The sequence below is a fragment of the Suricata suricatta genome, chromosome 12, assembly GCF_006229205.1.
Source record: "Suricata suricatta isolate VVHF042 chromosome 12, meerkat_22Aug2017_6uvM2_HiC, whole genome shotgun sequence".
In the NCBI taxonomy this organism is placed as follows: Eukaryota; Metazoa; Chordata; class Mammalia; order Carnivora; family Herpestidae; genus Suricata; species Suricata suricatta.
The window spans coordinates 42,316,072-42,332,891 of record NC_043711.1 but is presented as its reverse complement, the minus strand read 5'-3'; the positions used below and the strand labels follow the sequence as shown (position 1 = coordinate 42,332,891).

The window sequence follows — 16,820 nt, the reverse complement described above, 5'->3', positions numbered from 1 at the left end:
CCATTTTATTTTTTTTAATTTTTTAAATGTTTTTTTAATTTATTTTTGAGAGACAGAGAGAGACAGCGTGAGCAGGGGAGAATCAGAGAGAGAGGGAGACACAGAATCTGAAGCAGGCTCCAGGCTCTGAGCTAGCTGTCAGCATAGAGCCCGATGTGGGGCTTGAACCCACCAACCTTGAGATCATGACATGATCCGAAGCCGGATGCTTACGCTTAACCGACTGAGCCACCCAGGAACCCGTCAGATATCATTTTAAGCTCTCTTTTAAAATATTCCAAAAGAAGGATAGAAAAATCAGTCTTTATTTTTCTCTATGAATATTATCAAAACCATGAATTAAAATGTTCCAGTTAATATTTATGGATGCATTCTTCTTTCTCTGGAAATGTTAACTGTTTAGTACAGTTTAATCTTAGTTGGGTGTTTGTTCTTTCTTTCTTTCTTTCTTTCTTTCTTTCTTTCTTTCTTTCTTCCTTTTTTCTTTCTTCCTTCCTTTCTTCTAATCATTTCTGCTAAGCCATATTTTAATATGTAACAGAACTGGAAGTTCTCACTTTACTATTTTTGGTTTAATTATTCTGCATAAAATTAGGGCTTTGATTATGTGGTTTGATTCTATCTATGTTATCATAGATTAAGTTTTATTACTACATTTTGTCTTATTGATTGAAAGAATTAAATGATAAGTTATAATACTTAGACTATTTACCATGTTATAAAATTTCTAATTATAGTTAAACCTCTGGCTTTTTATATCTTAGGTTGCTACTGAGAATGATTTTTTAATCATCTATTTTAAATAAGTGATAAATCAGTATGGTTACTAGTTTGGTTACTTTTATAAAATATTTAGATTTAACTTTTTAAAAAAATGTTACATATTGCCCTTATAAAAAAAAGTGCGGATTCTTGCTTAGAAATAATCCTTCCAGACTATAGTTTAACTTATAATTATTTGATCAGTGCTTCTCACACTTTATTGTGGACCAATCACTGGATATCTTGTTAAAATGCAGAGTTTGATTCAGTAGGTCTGGAATGAGACCACATTTTGAGAAGCAAACACATATGACTATTCTAAAGGCATCTAATGTTCTTCTTGAACATCATAATTAACAAGCAGAATTAGAAAAATAACATGGAGAATTAGTCTACTGCAAGTGACTATGGATGCTTCTGGATAAAGGATGAGTGCTAGAGATGATCAGATATAACTTTCAATTCATCCTCTAATACTTATTAGCTATTTAATCTTGGGCAGATAGTATTTTTTCCTAGCCTGCATTCCTCGTATTTCAAACAGTATGAGAAATATTGGTTGACTGATTCCAATTTCAACAGAAATACGGTTAAGTCTCTAACTTTGGCTCAAGTCATGATCTCATGGTTTGTGAGTTTGAGCCCCATGTCGGGCTCTGTGCTGACAGCTTGGAGCCTGGAGCCTGCTTCAGATTTTGTATCTCCCTCTCTTTCTGGCCCTCCCCTACTCACACTCTGTCTCTCTCAAAAGTAAATATACATTTAAAAAGTAGTAAAAGATTTAAATAGAAAGAATCCATTTCATTGATGACAATTTTAATTCAGTTTAACAAACATTATTGAACATATATACCATGAGCCTGAAAAAGGAAGTGGAATCAGTAATATTAAATCACTTTTTACATGAATTGTCCTTTTCTGAAACCTAAGTGAAAAATATACGACATATAAACATTGGCATTTCTAGCTTAGAAATTTGGATGATGGCCTTTAGATATGAGCAGATATGCAGTCTATATCACTTAAATTGTTTTATTGGCCAAATTTAACATTGCTGTGTTGATGAAAATTCCTAGTTTTCCCCTAAATTCTAGAAGTAACTGATGCACTCAAATGCTTCTCACACTGATCTCTTCTGATTATATCAGACACAATTCTATTTGGTCAGGAGTTTGCTGCATAGTAGAATAGCTTTACCACTATGTCATTAATGGTATGATTCTATTGTTAGTATAAACTGTGATCAAGAGTTCTAGACATTTCAGAAAATAAATGAGATATCAACTGTCGGCTGTTGGGAAGTACTCCAAGATAATGACTGAAACAAAAATCTGATTATATGCCATGGGACATTCTAAACCCTGACGTGGCGCCGTCTACTCACTTGATGACAGAATGTGGACCACATCACTAATAATAAACCCGACATCAGAAGCTGGCTACTACAAATTGTAGTTGGCTGATTTTCTCTAGGTTTCAAATTGGGTAATTAAGTATATTAGCTACATTTCATGTGATACTCATATTAGACACAATGATAGGTTTGCAATGAAACAAATACTGTTTGGTTTTGTTTGTAAACATGGCATGCTTGCCAACGGTCATGTCTGCCTTTCTTTTAAAATTATTGTTGTTACAAATTAGTTTTCATCTCATTTTTGTATAACCCTGGCTACCTACTAATGTTTTAAGAGCTATTTTTTTAAGTTGCTTAAATTTAAGACATAAATTTGGTCACATGATTTAATTTTTCTTTTTCTTTTTTCCTTATGAAAACATTTGATGGTGATTCTGTCAGGAGACCAGTCTTGGGGTTTCCCTTTTTATAACAGTGATCTGATATTTGCTTTTGATTATCTGAGCTTCAGAGAAAACTTAATAAGAATCATTTTGTGAAAGACTGGAGCTTCTTAAACTGCTGTCCCTTCACTATGTACTGTGTGATGGCATGTATTTTAGGACCAGTTAGTTCAGTCTGATTCATGAAGACTTCATTCTTTTTATGCTCTTACCTTCTTCTATGGGATAGCCACATAACAAGGTAAGACTGTGCCCTTGGTCTGTGCAACCATGGAGGTGGTTCTTGCAACCCACTAATTCTGGCACACTCTGTCATTGAGAACCCTGTTGTTTGGTGGCTCAAAGTGCTAAGTAAGAGCTGCTTGATAAAGCCACAACTAAACAATATGAAAATCAGCTTGCATTTCTCTAACATCAAGTTCAATGTTCACCATGGAGTTGACTTTCCCAAATGCCCAGTGAATTTGTTATTAATCAAGCAAATGGGCATTATAGCATCAAGTATCCATTTTATTTTTAATAGACATCAAAATCAACAGTGATAATTCAAGTGATAGTATAATTAACAACACTGTGTCAGGCTAAAAGCAAATGTCATTTATTCTACTGTGGAAATTCAAAGGTGCTCACAGTCAAGAACAGAATAATAGGAAAGGAATGACCTTGGTTTTAGTAATGTTTTAAAATGAAAATATGGGGTGGCTCAGTTGGTTAAGCGCCCAACTTCAGCTCAGGTCATGATCTCACAGGTCGTGAGTTCAAGCCTCGCATTGGGCTCTGTGCTAACAGCTTAGAGCCTGGATCTTAGTTCAGATTCTGTATCTCCCTCACTCTCTGCCCCTCCTCTGCTCATTCTCTCTCTCCCTCTCTCTCAAAAATAAACATTAAAAAAAATTTAATGAAAATAAATGCCCAAGACTTAGTTTTTAAGAGCCTTAATTCTGTTAATTATGTATTTCCTTTTTAGAGTGTTTCTCTCAGAGGATGGCAGCCTCAAGATATATAATGTTACGAGGTCAGATGCTGGATCATATACTTGCATTGCTACAAATCAGTTTGGCGTTGCAAGGAACACTGGCAGCCTAGTCGTAAAAGGTATTTTATTATCTTCATTTGTGCTTGATGAACATTGGAGATATGCATGCATGTCACAATCTCTATCATAGTGTCAAACCTGTATCGTATCATATATGTGAAATATTTGAGTTCACAATTTATGTAAGAGTTTCATTCTTATATTCATTAATAGTACGTTTACTTTGCCAGTGGGATACACGGTAGATGTGAATACTTTGGCAATTGAAATGCTGTCAGTGAGTAATTAAACAGACTTAACACCGACACCTAAAATATTTAAATTTTCACAAATGCATTAGTATAAGAAGCTATGGACATTTTGATAAAGCGAGTTGATAATATTTTTCTTAGTTCAATTCCCTTCAGAAGCTCTCATTTTATATGAAATTTTTGCCTGGATATAAGTTTGCCAAGTACATAACCCAGTTCATTTATTTATATAACTCTAGATGTGTAGCTAGTGAAATGCAGACTCTCTTGCATGCACTTTATAAGTAGTTTGTTTCAGAGAGAAAAAAATTAAAATATCTGTGTCCATATAAGTCATTAGTATATTCCCATCACTGTTGACATATAAGCTCACATAAATTGTGATGATAAAACTGCATACTCTATTCTTCAAACTTCTAAGCTATCAATCCAAATGTACCTCCATATATCACCGAGGGACATAATTAGTATTCAAGTATCTATTCCCATCTTTGCCACTTTACTTTGTTGAATCTCAGCTCATAAAACTAGTATGTTTACTGGAAGCTATGTCACTTTTATCATTTCCTTGCCTCCTGGATGATTAAGATGACTGTCTGAGCAGCTAATTAAGCCCAAATAATTAAATTCAGCAGTTGGTGCTTTATCATCATTTCTATTAAAAATAAATATATTAAATAAAAAGTAGTTAGCCACTACACTTCACTATCCCTTAAAATGTCTCAAGGAAAAAAAAATACCTACCTTTATCCCTGGAAGATATTTCTGCCAACATTGTCTTAAGCATTTTACATTATGCTTGGTGACAATTGTCTGAAACACTCAGGAGAAATGTGATTGATGTCACTTGTGTCAAAATCTAATCAGCATGGCACATTTTGAAAAACTTTACTTCCTTAAGAATGTATTGTCATCAGGTTTTTCAGACAGAGATGGACTTAACATTTTAAGGAATATGCTATAACTATATCTAATGATAGGGTATCTCTCCAGCAAACATTTGGTAATACTAATTACCTGAAAAGTATAAATGCTTTATGTTGAAAGAAATCATATTAAGTGAAAAAAAAGGATTTATTCCCCTTTTTAAATTAAGAAGGTGCAGGCAGGTGTGCCTGGGTGGCTCAGTCAGTTAAGTGTCCAATTTCAGCTCTGGTCATGATCTCATGGTCTGTGGGTTCAAGCTCTGCATTGGGCTGTGTGCTGACAGCTCCGAACCTGGAGCCTGCTTCTGATTCTGTGTCTCCCTCTCTCTCTTTACACTTCTTCCACTCACACACTGTCTCTCTATCTCTAAAAAATAAACATTGAAAAAAAACTTAACAAGGTGCAGGTGGTATACATTCATTTTATTGCAGTATACGGTTAAAATATGTTGGAAGACAACATCACAGTTAATTTTCCCAAATATGGAGAAACCCAGAGGTAATTCAAATGTAAAATGTAAATGATAGAGGATATCAGCAGTAGAAATGTATTTTCTCAATGGAAGTTTCCATAAAACACTGTGGACCATGAGGAAGACCAATGGTTTTGCTGCTAAAATACAGTGATGAAGAACACTTCACCTCCAAAATTAAGCAGGGGGGGGTGGGGAGAAGCTAATGGATATATTGGACTGAACGAATAGTTTCTCTTCCTCAAATGTTTCAAACATTCGGCATGATGATGCTGTCTTTTAGTGATGAATGGGCCAACGGTAAAATGAAAAACCTCACATAAATTTGAGTAACTCTGGAACATCTGGACTGCTTACTTCTCAAGGTAGCAGGTGGATTTTCACATAGGTGACAGCCATGTGTTTTGCTAGATAGGTTCCAAGTTCTTCAAATAGAAACAATTTCATCTATGATTTGGAATAGTCAATAAAATATACCATAATCCCCAGGAACTCAACTCTCTGTACAAGGGAGGAAATAAGTAGGATCGCTCAGTTTAAAACAAAACAAAACACAAAAACTTGACTTAGTTTTGTTTATTTCTAGTGTTGTTTTTCTGGGGCTGTTGGAACAAAAATTATCCCAATCTGCATTTCTGGTCACCTTAATTTTTTCCATTCTTCCTTCCTCTGGAGCGTTTTTCATTTTCTTACATACTATACAATTCACATATTTGTTATGTCTATAGTTCTTTCTCTATCTTCCCTTCCTCTAGAAAGAAGCATAACGAAGGCAGGAATATCATAAATCCTAAAACGGTTCTGGGAACTGTATGTGTTTGATAAATAATTATTGATCAAGTGAAATTATTTTACCTTCCACTCTTTCATTCTTAAATAATTTCTATTATGACCTCCTTGCTCTAAAATATGAAAGTTCTCTAGGCATCTGGGTGGGTCAGTTGGTTAAGCTTCCCATTTCAGCTCAGGTCATGATTTTGCAGTTTGTGGGTTCAAGCCCCACATCAGGCTCTGTGCTGACAGCTCAGAGCCTAGAGCCTGTTTCAGATTACGTGTCTCCCTGTCCTTTTGCCCCTCCCATGCTCATGCTCTGTCTCTCTATAATAAAAAAAATGCTAAAAATTCTTTTTAGGGGTGCCTGGGTGGCTCAGTCAGTTGAGCGTCTGACTTTGGCTCAGGTCATGATCTCATGGTTCATGGGTTCGAGCCCCTCGTCGGGCTCTGTGCTGACAGCTAGCTCAGAGCCTGGAGCCTGCTTTGGATTCTGTGTCTCTTTCTCTCTCTGTGCCTCCCCTGTTCACACACTGTCCCTCTCTGTCTCTCAAAAATAAATAAATGTAAAAAAATTTTTTTTAATGGGAAAGTTATCTATTTTTTAGGGGGTAAGCTTAGGATACAATACTTTGCAATAAAGAGCATCAAAGGAAAATAACGAACTTGTAAGTGCTTTCACCTTCCCTATTTTAGTGTTTGCAGTCATGTGTTTATAACACATGGAGAACTCCTTGCTATAAAAGGAAGAACAAATGTGAAGCTACATGAAGATCCTACAGACTTCATGGAGGGATCTCACTGTTCCAGTATTTTCAGCACAAAGAAGAGACTCATTTACATGTGCAAAAAAGGCATATTTTAATATGCATGAATATCAAGTAATTTTCATTTGTTTATATCTAATAATGAGAAGGAAATTGTGTTTGATATTTTTAACTTTCATGAAATACCCACATTCCGTTTTAAGGGGGATCTGTTTGCTTCCTTGCCATTGACAAGAACCACATACAAAAAGACATACACACATAGTAATACAAATACATACATTTAAAAATAACTACATAAACACAAAATGCATACAGTACAAATAAAAGTACCTTTAGAAATTTTGATTCTTTTATTGATCTATATTATATATATAATTTATTAAACTATGGGATTGCTGTGTAAATACAGGTCTCGCATGAGTCATTAGCATATCCTCTTTCAAGTAGGAATATTCAAGTTATTACTGACAAAGAATTATTATTTTACAACCTACAAATTTGATGCTTTAATCTGAGAAAGAACGATAATAATATGCATTGATTTAACCATTTTCTTGACTATTGAATGTAGTCATCTGGTTGTTTAAGATGATTTGAGATTGTATTTGTGTGTGTGTGTGTGTGTGTGTGTGTATTTTTTAGTCTATAATGGTCATCTGATTGTCATTATGGAGCCAAATATAATTTTGTCGCTTACACCAAAATCAGCATACGGTGACCTTACTGGTAATAGGGTGGTAAGGAGCAAATGAGAAATTTCAGTAAAGCTGATAAAACAATCATCTCTCTTTGAATTTACTTATCAGCCTCAGTCATGCAAGAAATGTTGTTGTTAGATAACATGTAAAAAGATAATAGTTACAAGAGGAAGATATTTTCCAGCTTAGTTTTTAGCTGATATGGCTTATCTGTGTTAAGAGGATTCTGAAGTTATCTGCACTGTATGTCAGAGAGTTCTGTTTCACTCATGCAGCAGGATAAAGCAATTTTCCATTCAAACATTGGGAGTGTAATTAGCAGCAGCCTCACCAGAGCCTCAGAAGTTGCCTAATGTAATCTGAGGACATGTTCCATAGGCACAGACAGGAAATCAAAAGGAGAGAGAGCTTAAGTGTTTTCATTTTGGAAGAGTTGGATTAAAATGACAGTGTGTATATACAGTAAGAGGTATATGAAAATCACATAAAACAGGAAATTATTTGATCTGGCATTTGAAAAATTATTAAAAAGCAGAGTAACAGCAGGCTATAAAAATGATCTTGTTTGCAGGCAACATTTGTTTTTGTTTCCCCACTGGAGAAGTTTTGGATGTTCAATTATAGGCCTCATTGCTTTAGCATTATTTTGAACTGAAATGTCGGAACTTGGAAAAGCATATCTAATGTGCAAATTAAGTTTATTGCTGCTCATTTAGTTGTTTATTCTTTGTGATAGAAGTCTTTATTATACCAGCACAGAGACTGGCCTATCCATTTTCTCCAGTAGAATGATGGTGTGCACATAATGGCTCTACATTTACTAAGAGAAATACCAAGTTCGGTAGATAATTGGAGTCTTTGTGGCTTTAAAAGGTAGTTTAAAGGATTTGAGGGGTTGAGCCCAGCTTTATGGAGAAGCTCAGTTTTATTGAGTAAACCGAAAGTACAATCTCACAGAAATGACAAGGGACATTGGAAATCATCTGTCATATTTTAGTGGCTAAAAGCACCTCTACAGAGAAGTCTCCCAGCACTGCTCATTTTTTCCCCAGAATGTTTACAAATTATTAGTGGAAGCATTTCTCAGCTGAAAAAAAAATACATAGTCAATTTTTACACTGGCTAGGAATTTTCTTTCCCCCACCAAAATTGAAAACACTGCTGAGTGAATTCTTGACACTTGAATTACATAATCTGTTCAAGTAAAAATGCAAACAAACAAATGAAACTCCCCAAAAAACGTCTGTTTAAGCAAATACAATATCAATCTTATTTTGCTCTTTGTAACAATTTTTCCACAGTCTTGTAAAAATGTAGTACAGATCACTCAGATAAAATGTTAAGCCACTATTTTTTAAAATATATATTGTCTAATATATAATGTAAAGAACAAATGTTAATAAATTACAGGTTTGCACCTTTTGTTTGCTTTTATTGTTCAAGATATTTTTCACTGAACATACTCAACCAAAACTGGTTAATATTCTGTTCAGTTTTGGGTTTTTTTTTAATTTTTGTTTATTCTTAATAAAAATAGGGAGTAGATAGCTAGTCTTTAAAGGATAGTGAAGGAAACCAGACAGATGGATGTATACTACTCCTCAAAGAAGTGAAAAGCACAGACCTTGGAATTAGATTGACTAGCTTTATTACTAACTAGTGTGAGATCTTGAAGACTTTGTTTTTACTGTTATTGGTGTTGTATTCTTTATTCCCCTTTTTATTAACTACCATTTATCCAATAAAAGCTGTGTCCCAGGCACTGTGATAGTTGCTTTATGAACATCATCTCAGTGACCCCTCAGAACACTGTGAAGCAAATAATTATTATCTCATTTACACAAGGGGAGACCGAGGCATAGATTGCTAAAACCACTTGACCATGGCCCCTGTATTAGTTAAGTGGTAGAACTTTTTTCCTTCTTTTTGTTTATCTTCCAGTAAATCTATGTAATAATAACCACATGAGTCATATGCAGTTTCACATGGCATTGTTTAAAGTCCAGTGAAGAGGAAAATGGAGTAACTTACAAAGATTAGTACTTTCTCTAACTACTTCAGCTTTCACTTATTAGAATCAGTATCTCTTTATATACCCTTTTCCATTTGAGGTGGACTTTACATATAATGAAACACGTAAATCATAAATGTGTGTTTGCTTAATTTTGGCGAATGCATAACCTGTGTATCCCAAACTCTACTAAATATAGAACATCACCCTATAGAACTTTCCCTTATGCCCTGTCTTAATTCTTTCATTCCCGATCCTGCCCTACTTGTAGAAGCAACCACTGTTATAATTCTTTTCTGCCACTGATTTGATACAAATGCCCTCATACAGTGTATATGCATGGGTGTCTGGCTTCCTTCACTCGGCCTAAACCACTAGGTATCTACTTTCTGTTTTTATAAAAAATGAACAACACAGGGGTGCATGGGTGACTTAGTCAGCTGAGCATCTGACTCTTGATTTTGGCTCAGGTCATGATCCTAAGCTCCAGGGATCAAGCCCCATCTGGGGACTCGTGGATGTGCAGCCTGCTTAAGGCTCTCTGTCTCCCTCTGCCTCTCTTTCCCACTCATGTGTGCTTACTCTCTCTCTCTCAAAATTAAAAAAAAAATTAAGAAAAAAGAACAAAAACCACTTTTACCAAGAGCAGGTTTAGTCTAGGAGATAGAAGTTCAGTGATATGTCCTTGATTCCGTTCTGATACTAAAAGAAACTATTGGATTCCTCAAGCCATCTATTTCTAAAGCAGCATGGTACTCACTTATGTTGTAGTGCCATTTTTTTTTTTTAGGAATAATGTGCATCATTAGTATGGAAAACACCCTCAGGTGCAAGTTCTGTCTTCAGTCTGTGGATCCTGAATATTAAGGAAGCAGTTAGCAGAATCTTTCTAGCCCAAGTGAGGGATGGGGTTGGGGGAGGGTGGTGCTCAAAGGGAAAAAAAGTAATCAGATGAATACAATTCACCCTGATTCTCATCTTCTTGCTTTTATTTTCTCACTTTGCCTCCCCTCACCTCAACATAAATGTTCAGAAGAAAACATAGTCTTGTTACTAGATCCTGTCTCCAGGCAAAATAAAATTTCCTAATTCCATTTCCTATCAAACCACAGAATTCTTCCACCTGATGTTTTATGACAGCCCAGCACAGAGTTACAGCTGAAGGACTGAGTGAATGTTATCTTTTTATAAGAAACATAAACATGATGCCAAAAACAGTCATTGCTACGTAGTAACAGCTTTGAAACTGAGTAGTTGGTGTATCTAATTCATTAAGCATAATCTACAGTGCCTGCTCTTTCTGTATAGATGTCGGACCCTGTTCTGATTACTTGTTGATATAAAAGATCTATGTTTACATTTTACATTATTACTTGCTGGGAAATTTTTCAGTATTACCGTGCCTGGTACAAAGACATGTTTTCTCATTTAGACAACTCGAATTGTAGACAGTCACTTTCTCTAGACTGTTCTTTGTTTTATTCTGGGGTTTTGGTAGTCTTTTCATATTTGTTCTAAATCATTTAAATATTGAGGTGAAAGATAAATGGGTGATAGTACCTCCAGGTAAACTGGAATATATTGACCATGGTTACTGTATGCATTGAAATTAAGCTATTCTCTGCCTATAGTAGAATATACCAAGTGCTGCATTTCTTTTTTAATCTGTGAAACACGTGTCTGAGCTGATAAAACTTACATTTGACTAAACTTACTAGCCTTATGCAAGTATACATATGAAGAGGAAAAGTATATTAGATGAAAAATTCCTCCATTTCTGGCTTGCTACAGGAGGAAAATTAAAGACTCCATTACATTGATTTCCTTGTTTGTTTGTTATCTCCGAACAGGATTTATTTCAGAGATTAGCTTTGATTTTCCTGTATTTGCTTTCTCTAGAGTTAGTAATCTTCTTGTTTTGTTTGTTTGCTTAATTTCTATGGACTTAACAATCATTCACTCCTCAATTTTATCTCAGTTGTCTCCCCTTAAAAAAATCAACCTGACCTTGTGTTTGGGAGACCAGTTGCCTAAGCATCATGCCTTTCTCAACCTGCTCCTTCATTTTGATCAAATGCATCTTCCAGTGGATTTTTGAGAAAGAATTCAAGAGGAATGCCATTTTTGGAGATCTTTCTTGTTTGAAAATGTATTTATTCTATGCTTACATTTGCTTGATGGCTTAGTTGGAAATAGAAGTCTAGATTGGAATTCATTATCCTTGGCAATTTGGAGATGTTACTCTGCTCTGAAAGCTGAAACCAGTTTGGTTTCTGAACTGTTGTTTGTGACATCTCCTCTCTCTCTCTCTCTCTCTGTCTCTCTGTCTCTCTCTCTGTCTTTCTCAGTTGGTGTTTCCCAGCATTCCACAATTATATGATGTTGTGCTATGGTGTCAATCTATTTTCAGCCTTTACAAGGGGCGTTCAGTGCACTTTGTCATCCTAAAAACTCATACTCATCATCCTGGACTATCTTCCTGAATAATTTATTAATTTATTCTGTTTCTTTTTCTATAATCTCCATTATTGAAGAAGTTAAATTACCTAAACTGGCACTCTACTTTATGTTTGTGGGAGTATGTATCTATCTGTGTGTAGTTTATTATAATTTATATATTTATATACATTTAGATTGTAGATGTAGTTTTTATGCATGTATATATGAACTATATATATATTTTTTTGTTTCCCTCTCTTAGTATCGATTTTGTATCCTTTTTTCCTACCTTCTGGAAAATTTTCTCAACTTTGTCTTTCAGATCTATTGAATTTTTGTTTTTACTATTTTTCAAATCTAAGTGTCCTTTATTTTCTGACTGTTCTTTTACATAATACTTTACATTTTTTTTCTCTTTCTAAAAATATTGCTCATAGTTTTTCTTTTAACTAGCTTGACTTTCCTGCGTGGCCTCTGTGGTCCCAAATTGCTTTCTTGTCTTTCTTTGTCTTAAATCCCCATCCTTTACTAAGAGGTGTAAAAAGATACTTTGTGAATCTTAGTTGTCTGTTCATATTTAAGAATGGGGCACTAAAAATATTATAGTGGGGCACCTGGGTGGCTCAGTCGGTTAAGTGTCCGGCTTCGGCTCAGGTCTTGATCTTGCGGTTCGTGGGTTCGAGCCCCGCGTTGGGCTCTGTGCTGACAGCTAGTTCAGAACCTGGAGCCTGCTTCAGATTTTGTGTCTCTCTCTCTGACCCCCCTGCTCACACTGTCTCTGTCTGTCTCTCAAAAATAAATAAAAAACAAAAATAAAATAAAATAAAATAAAAATCTTATAGAAAGCTCTGATCAAGTTGGTGGGGGCGGTATTTAATACTGGAAATCACACTAGGATGATCTGACTGGGATATATCCTTGGGAAACTCTTAAAGATACTATGTTTAGGTGTTTTTTCTTAGGTTTATCAGATGCCTAGGACAATCGTCCCCCACTTCCTAGGCCAGCAGCCAGTACCCTGAGAGCTAAATGATGTTATAAGACATGTATCTCTGTACTTATTATGTACATGTTCCTTAATTTCCCTGTTTTTAGTAAGATTCCCCATCTTCAATTATGCTTGTACCCAGCAATTAAGAGACTCTCTCTTTCATAGCCTCTCAGGAGAATAATTTGCCAGTCTTCTGCTGAGACTGGAAAACACTGTAGAAACCAAATAGCTTTCTATTCATAAAGTCCAAAAGGGGGGTTGACATGTTCAATAAATTTTCTTCTCAGCCTTCTTCACGGCCAGCATAGGATTGATCTTCATGGTAGATCAGTTAGAAATCATTTCATTTTATTACCGCTTCTCAAATTTTGTTTCCCCTTTTGATCTCTGTTTTGGTGGATTTATCTTTGAAAAAAAATTCTTTGGGTTTTATTTATTAAATATTTTTAAAGAGCTGAAAGAAAACACTGTGTTTAATCAATTATCTTCATCAGGATATTGTCTGTCTTATTTTATTGTCTGTCTTATTTTTTATGGTGACACTATTTTTCTCTATCAGCATTTACAAAAAGTCCAGCTTTAATTATTTCTTGCTTAAACAAAATTTATCAAGAAATCAATAAAGCACTGTTTGTTAGGTAATGGGTCATGCACTCAAATCTTCCACTTGTGTTCTAGATATGATGTCCCCCTGTTCAGGGACATCAATCTACCAATTTTCTTTCTCCCTATCTCTCTGTCTCTGTCTCTTCTCTACCACATTCTGCCTCTTTCATCTCTATTATTTTCCATAACACATCATCCCTCCCAGATCCTTTTGTATTGTTATTTAAATAAAAGATCTTTTCTGGTCCTGCTTCCATTGCAGCTACAGCTACTGCCATATCTGACTGCTCTTTTTTATATCAAAACTCTTCAACAGTTATCTCTACAGGCTTACTTTTTACAATCCTTCTGGTCAGCTTTACTTTAAATCAATGCAGCCAGGCTTTTCCCTACCATTACATCAACACTGCTCTTAGCAACGTGACTAGTAACATCCACGTTGTTAAATCCTATACTCAATGTCAGTCCTCATTTACTTAACCTATCAGACTATTGATCACATCCTTCTCGAAATACATACCTCACTTGGCTGTCTGCACTTCGCATTTGTCAGGTTTGGTTTCTTTTAGCCTTTTTAGTCCTAGCTATTTCCTAAATTTGGGGTGTGCCAGGGATTTGTTCTCACATTTATTCTCTGCTCTATCTACTCCCATTTATTTCGTGTCTTATTCTGTCCTATTTTGTTAAACACCAAACATAAGCTAATTCCAAACTGATACACCCAGTTTAAATATCTACTCAACTCCCACATCCCACCACCAATTTATCATCTCCCTTTACCAATTTACTGTGTGCTAATATTGGCCTCCTAAGTCTTACTCCAAAAACTTGTTTCTATTGTAGTCTTTTCCTCTATATTAGTAACAGTCTGTGTTGACAGTTGCCATTCCAAATCCATTTCTGCTCTTTGCTTTCTTTCAAACCTCATATCCATTTGCCCAACAACTGGCCTCAGCATCAGTATACGTACAGATTCTGACTACTTCTCACCACTGCAGTTACCAACCTTGAGTTTAACTACTACCATCCTTTTCCCGGTGTGTTGCTTTGCACAGAGGTGCTTAACCAAGCTGATTTTGCCTCTGAGGGAACATTTGGCAATGTGTGGAGATAGTTTTGGTTGTCACAACTGAAGGAACTACTGACTTCTAGTGGGTAGAGGCCGCGGACGCTGCTACATATCCTGTAATACACAGGGCAGCCACCTTCCCTCACTCGGAATCCACCCGTACAGACATGCAACAGAATTATCTGGCTCAAAACATTAATAATGTTGAGGTTGAGCAACTCACTGATACAACCTCATGAGTAATTACTCTTGATTCCATCTTGTCTCCCTTCTAGAAATTAGAATATTCCTATTAAAATGTATGTGATGTTTTTTGCTTCTTATGACGGAAGTCCCCTAGCAGCTCCTCAGTTCAGTTGTTTCATTTGCTCAGTATCCATACTGATGTAAACCTGAAAGAAGGTAAGGATTTGAAACTAATTAAATAGTTATGAATAAAAGTTTGAAGAAAACCTGTTAAGGGTTTTAACTTTTTTTTTTTTTGAGAGAGAGAGAGAGAGAGAGGGAGAGAGAATCCCAAGCAGACTCTAAGCTCCATGCAGAGCGTGACACAGGACTGGATGTCACAGCCTCAAAATCATGATCTGAGCCGAAACCAAGAGTCAGACACTCAACCGAGTGAGCCACCCAGGAACCCCAAGTGTTTCTACTTCTATAGAAATTAATGTTCAATTCTCTCTCCAATTTTTATAACATATACATGTATTATATTATGTATATAATCAAGATGTTATCTAAAAATCCAATCATAAATGGCCTAAATCTTTTCAACCCTGCATATAATCTATTATTAAATACTAGTAATACTTGGAGAAACTTTTGTCCAGAGCAGTCAAAGTACCTTTATCACACCAATATCAGCCACAAATATTGTTAAAAAATTTTTTTAATGAATAAAGATGGAAGTTCAAACTAATTTTGACAGTAACCAGGGTGTTTGCAACATAAGGGACAATATTCTGGAAAAAAAGAAAAGCACAGATAGGTGATCACAACATTCCACAGTGTTCCTCAGCTCCAGAAACTTGTCACTTCCCTAGCAGTATGAATCAAAATTTTTCTAAAACTTTAAAAATTAAAAAAATATATAGGAGAAAATATCTCAAACAGATACTTTGGTTGCCTTGTGGTGCAAGGAAGACAAAAATTGGGGCTCAGAATTATCCAGATAAAATGAAACCTAGTATACAACTTGACCTTGAATGGAGGCATCGAAAGGACTTTGTCCTGGTACTAAAACGGGTACAAAGCACAATTGACCACTGCTCAAAAAGACTGACATTCAGGTTCTGTTCGTACCCATTCCTGATTGGATTCTTCTGTTTTTAGTTGCCTGCTTATAAAAATAAGTGTTCTTGGAAGAAATATAAAATAATAAAACATTTACATCATGATATATAATGCCTGGTATTCTGCAAAATATTACCAAGAATAGCTGAAGTCAGGACCATATGATCAAAACCCAGGGGAATATCAGACATTAGCAATAAGTCACAGTCTATAGGAGTATAAAAATTATTAGGCAAGGATTTTTTAAATAATTGTGATTAATATGTTAAAAATAGATGACAAGATGGCAATTTTTCAGAAGGGAAATGGCATATATTAAAAATCAGGTGGACAGAGAAATCTAAAAAATGGAGAATCTAAAAAAACAAAACAAAGAAACAACAGAAACAGACTAAAAAGTACAAGAACAAACTGGTGGTTACCAGTAGGGAGGGAGATGAGGAGAATGGGCAAAAGAGGTGAAGAGGATTAAGAGGAACAAATGCCAGTTGTCAGAGCAGCAAGTCATGAAAATGAAAAGTACAGCATAGGGGATAGAGTCAGCAATATCATAGTAACACTGTACTATGACGCATGCTGACTGCATTTATTGTGGTGAGCAGTGAATAATGTGTACAGTTGTCGAATCACTAGGCTGTGCACCTGAAACTAATATAATGTCGTGTGTCAACTATACTTCAATAAAAGAGAATCAATTGGACATCTAGAACTGAAAAACACAAAAGCTAAAATTAAGAACATTAGAGATTGATTTAATACCAGATTAGACATGGCAGAGAAAAGAATTAGCAAAATGGAGAATGTGTAAATAGAAAATATCCAGACTGCAACATGGAGAGGATATGTAATGAGAAAGACAAAAAAAGGACATAAGGAATATATTATATATGAATAGTTCTAATATACATTATATTGTAGTTCCAAAAA

The 16,820-nt window shown here is 35.3% G+C and overlaps 1 protein-coding gene across 1 annotated transcript in view; it reads left to right on the top strand.

The window, feature by feature from the left end:
* Positions 1-16,820, top strand: part of CNTN6 (contactin 6) — a 288,847-nt gene that overhangs the window by 235,823 nt on the left and 36,204 nt on the right. Inside the window, exon 12 of the mRNA XM_029917072.1 lies at positions 3,530-3,657. Within this exon, the coding sequence (XP_029772932.1) occupies positions 3,530-3,657 (128 nt within the window). The remainder of the gene's footprint in view (positions 1-3,529; positions 3,658-16,820) is intronic.